The sequence below is a fragment of the Ranitomeya imitator genome, chromosome 2, assembly GCF_032444005.1.
Source record: "Ranitomeya imitator isolate aRanImi1 chromosome 2, aRanImi1.pri, whole genome shotgun sequence".
NCBI classification, from domain to species: Eukaryota; Metazoa; Chordata; class Amphibia; order Anura; family Dendrobatidae; genus Ranitomeya; species Ranitomeya imitator.
This window is the reverse complement of record NC_091283.1, coordinates 500154579-500162023: the sequence shown is the minus strand read 5'-3', so window position 1 is coordinate 500162023 and position 7445 is coordinate 500154579. Positions and strand designations below refer to the sequence as shown.

Here is a 7445-nt window from a genome sequence, read left to right as displayed (position 1 = left end):
CAGCGAAAAACCCTACAAAAAACCATCCTGAAATTACCTGAACTCATGTGCCAACTCATGGAACATGAGGAGTAATATCAGCCCACTAGAGCAACCAGCAACAAGGAATCACATAACTGCAAGCTGGACTAAAACAAAAATAAAGCAAAACGTGGAACAGGAAAATCAAAAACTTAGCTTATCCTGAAGATTACTGAAGCGGAAAGCAGAGGTAACAAGACACACTGATTACATTGATCGCCGGCGAGGAAATGACAAGAAAGCCAGGTTAAATAGGAAACTCCCATATCCTGATAGAACAGGTGGACACCAGAGACCGCAGAGAACACAAGTCACCCAGTACCATCTGTAACCACCAGAGGGAGCCCAAAAACAGAATCCACAACACCTGGGTATCGTTTTTTTCTATTTCTCTATTTATTAGCTAAATACATATACAGTAAGCTACACACGCACTGCACTAATTAAATATCACACTGACATTTTTCCTACTATGCACAGGTGCAGGCTGGTGAGTACGCTCATCAGTGTTGCCTGCTTTTGCTTCTATCAGCAAGACTAGGCATACGCTGATGAGATAGTAGTCATCAGTTGATTCCTGACCAATGATAACCTTTTCACTGCCGGTCACATCTGCTGGCTCACATGCTGTCTACTGTGTGACAACGTGAGAAACGCAGTGCTGTGACCGGCAGTAACATCAGTAATGCTACCACCACTCAGTGCCGGTGTTTCCCACACTGTCACACAGATATTCAGGCCCCCATTACCTTGAATGAGGTTTGGGTTCAAGATCAAGCTTTGGTACTGTTCTAGTATCAGAACCAAACTTTTTTTTATAAAGTTTGGACTAACATAACACATCCGAACACCCACCGTCCGCCCATCCCTACTCATCATAAATCAAGTCAGCGACATATCAGCTCTGTGGCCATTAGAGCTTCTAAGTCACTGACTTGTTATATGATGAGCTCTGTGCTGGAGACATGGCAGAAAAACTCCATCTTATTTTATCTCATGCAGGGAAATGTGTTACCTCTGCTTTTTCATCAGCATACTCATTTATCATGAGTGACTTATGCTTGCTTCCTGGCCAGGAACTGTGATATGTGCCAACCATGATCTGGAGCAGTTCCGCATGTTCGGACACAGCTATTACAGATTACATAGCATGGGCACATTTATAAGATTATCTCAGCACAGGAACTTTTTTTTTCACAAATCCAATCGTGGAGCTAATTATTATTCCAAGATGTATTGATTAAAATGTATTTTGTTTGTGGAATAACCACTTTAATTCTGATTTTACAAAATTTTTATGATATATCCAATTGTTGGCAAGTTATTTCCTGAGATCGCTAATACAACAACATAGATAAACAGACACATCAATTTCTTGCATTATCAGAGTTTAAGTTTATTTTAATAATATGCAGTTAGAATAGAATTAAAGAATAACAAGTCCAAGAGCCATCATTATTTGTGGTATACATGCCCAACAGACCTCATGAAAGAGACCTTCTAGATCTTTCGGATCTGCAGGATCACAATGCAGTGGTTTTTCAAAATTGGGTTACATCACATTTTCACAGGGGGTGAAAAGTATCTGCTGAGCTTTTGGCTAACTATTAATAGATACATGTCTACAAACATATAGCATAATATACTAATGTATGTCTCTTTGATGGTTAAGGACAATATTTGTAGGGCTTTGGGTAGAACCTAAATCGAGAGTTGAGTATTGTAGGTTTTTCAACTGAATGAAATATAACGTACACTCAATATCTTACCCCCCCCCCCATTTCAAGAAGGGTATTCTATGTAAGGAGTCACATATAAGACATCATGATCCTTTTCAAAACTTGAAACCAGCAGAACACATCTATAGGAATGAACAGTATATTGACAAATGTTTTTCCCCACAAATCATTTAACCAAGAATCACTTGCTTAATACCTCCAATGACTAATACAATGACAATATATATAAATGATAAAGAATTATATTTCTTTAGGATTATTTTCTTTGTTTTATGCATGGTCTTCATATTTCTCCAGTATGGGTTACATACAATTAGCACTTGGGTTCGTGGCAATGCTCAGTGGTATGATGGGCAATTTTATGGTGAGATCCTAAAGAAAGAAAACACTTGAATGTACGATTATTATATAAGATATATTGACATGGTTATTTGATAAATTCAAGATAATGATGATATTTTTATTCTGAAGATTAATAATAAAAGGATGATGGCTTGGGGTCAAGTGAATGGGTGTCCGGTGGCACATGTTTAAATTGAGCTTTACTTACCATTTATTGTTAATAATAACTAAATGCTTGAGAAAGGTCCACACTCTGGACTGAAACGTCGCACATGGGCCAATAAACCACTTTTATTTTTTCTACTGGAGTGCTGCCTTCATTTTTCTGGACTATAGCATGAGGTTTGGTACATACCTGGAAGGATTTTTTGCACCCTTTGTTTTCTTTTGGTGCTGCTTTTTGTTTTCTTTTTCTATAATAACTAAGTGAGATATGCAGGTGCAGGACTTGGCTCCACTTTTCCATTCACACAGGGAATAAGTGACCCTAGTTCTTTATGATTGGTAGAAATCCCAGTGGTGGGATAAGTAATACATTTTATTTGTGGGATAAACATTCAAAGTGACTAAACAATTTTTGATTCCTGTCAGACATATAACATGCCATGTAAGATGATTGCAGAAACTGTCCTGTGTGATGCCCATTTTGCTCTAAAAGATGCATCTGTCAATCAATTTAGATTACTACCTATCCCAGTAACCAAGAGTCTTGTCATCTTGCCTTTTAAAGCTGGCCATAGACATGCAATAACTGACAGCCAAATGCTCCTTCTGCCATCAGCAATCTATCGCGACTTCACTATACACATGGCATTCATTTGTTTTCAGGGAGCTGATAAAGTCACTGACAAATTACACTGGCCTTATCTCCTGAGTAAGAAAAGAGCTGGCCATTAAAATTCCATCTCCCAGATTATTATTTTCCCTGGTATCATCTGTCAAGTGATAGTTGCAAAGTTAGAAAACCCTCATACACATCAAACTATAAGTCAACAGTAGGGTTGAGCGACTTTTACTTTTTTAGGGTCGAGTCGGGTTTCGCGAAACCCGACTATCTCAAAAGTCGAGTCGAGTGAAATCGGCCGATTGTGGCGAAAAGTCGGGGATCGACCGAAACACGAAACCCAATGCAAAGTCAATGGGAAATCTATTTTTTCTCTCTCTCTCTCTCTCTCTCTCTCTCTCTCTCTCTCACTCCCCTCCGTTCCTGAACAGAAAAGCTGGTGTTACACATTGCAAATCGCTACAGCGCACAAGCGAGAAGATGGCGATAGGCGTCCACGCCCCTAAGACCTATGTCCTCACTCTGCCCACGCTCCTTCATTGGCTGAAAAAATGGCGCCAAACACGTCATACGAAGCGCGACTTTGGCGCGAAGATCGCCGACCGCATGGCCGATCCCACACTAGGATCGGGTCGGGTTTCATGAAACCCGACTTTGCCAAAAGTCAGCGACTTTTGAATTTGTCCGATCCGTTTCGCTCAAGCCTAGTCAACACTCTTAGTGTAGTATGTATGGTAGACCTAACAGTCCTAACTATTGTGCTCACATTTGGAATATATCAAGGAGCATAGTCGGAAGCCAAAAGTGTTTATGGAAGATGGATCCTTATTCTGTGCTAAGTTGAGAAGGCACATACTGTACTTGAGCATTATATTAAGAATGCAAATAGGTGGTATGTGGATAGAGGCGTGTCGCTTTAAGCTGGTGGAGGTAATTTATGTGGTAGAAATCTTGATATAGAATCATCAGATGATGAACCTACCATGCTTTCCACTTGACATGTGATGTTCTGAAACGCTAAAAATCAAACCAGAACATGAATGTTGTGATTAGTCAGTAATTGAAGTAAATTAAAAAGTTATAATAATAGCTTACAATGAATATCAAGCAATAGATAAACAGCGGGCAATATGTGCGTCTCTCAAGAAGAAAGAAAACTGTCTCTAGTACCATTGGACCTCATAAGTCAGTGTCCAACTATTTTAAAAAATCATTACAGGGAATATCACCTGGGCCAGAATCTCATTCCTCCAAAAAACACACCCATAAATAGACAATTAGTTTAGGGTGTTGTCCCTCATCATTAGTTTACTCGGCACTGGTTTATTGTGGGGCAGGACTGTGACATAGCTCCAGGTTCTCCTTTCAGAGACTCCAGCTGGACTAAGAGGTCTAAAAGTCCAAAATGGAAAAAACGATGTAAATAAAGTCTTGAAAGGAGCTAAACTGTACAACCAAAAGCTGTTTAGTTTATTCTGCCCTTTTAAAAGAAACAGTGAAAGGTCAGCAAGCTGTGTAATACTTCACTGCTCCTGTCGTGGCACGGTGTAAAAATTAAATACTTGAGAGGTTCCCCTATAGAATTTGTTTCAAAGCAGCAGGACACCCTTTAATAATTTTATTGTTAGCAAAAAAAAATTGTGTAAGAGGATAATCACTTTGAATAGCCTTGACATAAAACAACAATCAAAGTAACTTCTTTAATTGCTAATTTAAACATTTGTGTCAATTAATATTATACATACTGAATATCATGCCCATCCAGGAGGCGTTTGTAAGTGGCGATCTCCATTTCCAGGTGGGTCTTCTGATCCATTAGGATTTTGTACTCATAGTTCTGACGTTCTAGGTCAGACCTGATTTGTCCCAACTGAGACTCGACACTGTTGATCATTGCTTGTAACTGGCTAATTTGGGAGCCATAGGTAGCTTGGGTCTCTGCCAATGTGCATTCCAGGGCTGATGTCTGATTGTAAAAGCACAATGCAAGACATGAAAAAGAAGTTCTAAAATATCTAATTTTTTTATTGTTTTTTCAAGAGATAAACTCAATTTAAAGGAAATCTGTCAGCAGGTTATTGCTAGGTAATCTGAAGACAGCATGAGATAGGGGTTAAAAGTTAACATTGAACTGATTTGTGTGTCGTGTCTCTCGCTGAGTGGTGTTGTTTTCGTAGACTGAAGCTTTAATCACCTTGTGATTATCATTGCTGAAACTACAACAGGTACAGCAGTGTGTGAGACTTAGTCTGACTCTGCCTCATCCTGTGATAAGCAGCTCACTGTCTATAGACAATGTACATAAGGAGCTTGGTGTGGGCCGGGTCAGCTTTCTCAGCTCTTTTCTGCTCTGATTGTATCAGAACCGCTGCACCTAGTAAACTAAGTGACGCATGGCTGGATTCAGGGTGTATTTGCCTGACCTCATGCTGTCCTCAGATGAGGTAGCAAAAACCTTCTGACAGATTCTCTTTAAAGAAATCTACAAGTCTTTCTCACCATGCTCAGTTGGCTCTGCAGTTCAATCTCCAAGGTCTGGACAGTGCGCTTCAGTTCAATAACCTCAGTTTGAACAGACTGAAGTTGTTCTGAACCTGAAGCTACTTGACGATTCAGCTCTTCACTCTGTAGATACAAAAACAGCATGAATTCTAAATTTACTATACATTAATGGGCAGAATCAATATAAATATGATACATTTTTCTCCAGAACTCTGTCGTCAACCTGTTGAAATGTCATATTGTCTTTTTATTTCATTTGTACCTTTTAGCATTTTTAGACCAGTGCTGGCCAGGTCTAACAACATTTGAAAAGTGGATGAAAGGGGCATAGCCAACAAACTCATCAAGACACTAGTCTTTGATGAATGGGGACCTGTGTCATTTGAATATGACTTACTGCGTGAGTAACAATCATATTTTGTTAGAGTATTTTTATTTTATTATCTTAATTTGTATTTTATGCCTTGAGGACCTTGTTTCAATAAAAGACATGATCAACATTTGACAGTAAGTGGAGATGGGAAGTGAAAAAATATGACTAATAACCAATCGTCTTTAGGTTTACAGGTATCTTCTTGGTCCAAGTCAGACCATAGTAGGTATGTCAATGTGAATCTCCACTGTGTTAACTTTGGGGCTTGACATAAGCACCCATTTCTATATTCACTGCAACTATGTGTTGGGTATCAGGAATGCCAATTCTCAAATTAGATGTGGGATTTAAAGATGGGTATGCTGTAAGTGTTTAAGATAGGAAGAGCCATGGCTACCCTGGGAGCTACATGGTACATTTAATCAATTCTTGCTGCCCAGACCATCCTTTAAACATCTTGAATGAACATTACCCTTTGTCTGAACATGTTCTCTGCATCTCTCAGGTTTCTGTCCATCAGATTTTCATATTCATCTCGGATTTCAGACAGGGCTCTGTTCAAGTCAATAGATGGAGCAGCATTCATTTCAACATTAATTCGGGCTCCCAGTTGTGCACGAAGACTGTTTACTTCCTATGGTACAAGATAGATAAAGTTATACAAGGTTCTAAAATTCTGCTTAGCCCATCAACCAATTTAATAGAGGCAATACATCCATGATACCTCTTCCTGATTTCTTTTCATCTCCTGTAATTCTTCTTGAAGGTTTTGAACTTGCATCTGAAGACCACATATTTCTTGGTTAAGTCCTTCCAGAACCCTACGTAGAGCATTCACATCTGCTTCAACATTATTACGCATGCGGAGTTCCATCTCATACCTGGAAAGGACACAGCAGACATATTACTTTTTACTAAAGTGAGTAGAGCAAGGTGTTCATCATAGCGAAACTTCAACATGTCAATTAAGCACACCCCAGACAAGACTAATACATTTGGTTGGGAACAGTGCAGGGCTTAAAGGGAACCTGTTATCTTATTCATGCTGTCCAGACATATGAATCAAAGCTTGGCTGCATTGATGTTTTAGTAAAATAAACTTTACAGATCCAACCAAGGACTGTAGGGGGAGACCAGAATAGTCAAGCTCCTCCCCAGATGGCTCTTTCCAACACTACCACATGCAATTGACAGAACATTCTCAATGTACACATGAGGGAAAGATCATTATAATTTCATTTTACTATTTTTTGCATCCATATTCTAGGCAACACCCGCTTAGGCTTTGCGCTAAGCATAACACAGCATCATGAAAATAAGACTCAATGATCTTGTTATTACTATATTTTAAAACTTGTGTGTGTGTGGGGGGGTCCATGTCCATATATTAGTCCTGTGAATGATGATATTCAAGTTATACAATTCTTTTTTAAGAAGATATAGTGCAGTAGATTTAGAAAGCCAACTGTTAGGGCTGGCGGAACGCACCAAGTTAATTTGAGAGATGTTATTTGGTGCGTTCACAGCCCGGGGTCCACCGTGCAGGAGAGGGCCTGCTGCTGGCAAATGGCGGACCTATATGGCGGTAGAAACACACTCTGTTACTTCACAGAGATGCTGTGCCAGATCTCACTCTGACCCTCGGTGGCTTTTAAGCCCGCACCAGAGGATACCCCGAGTCAGC

The 7445-nt window shown here is 39.6% G+C and overlaps 1 protein-coding gene across 1 annotated transcript; it reads right to left on the bottom strand.

Annotated features, from left to right (window-relative positions):
- Positions 1-1816: 1816 nt before the first annotated feature.
- LOC138667522 (keratin, type I cytoskeletal 14-like) lies at positions 1817-6625 on the bottom strand. Its single transcript, XM_069755691.1, has 6 exons — positions 6486-6625; positions 6234-6395; positions 5386-5511; positions 4632-4852; positions 3869-3903; positions 1817-2132 (listed from the first exon to the last, which is right to left on the bottom strand). Exons 1-6 carry the CDS (start codon positions 6621-6623, stop codon positions 2074-2076), a joined length of 741 nt encoding a protein of 246 aa, XP_069611792.1. The 5' UTR covers positions 6624-6625; the 3' UTR covers positions 1817-2073.
- Positions 6626-7445: the final 820 nt, after the last annotated feature.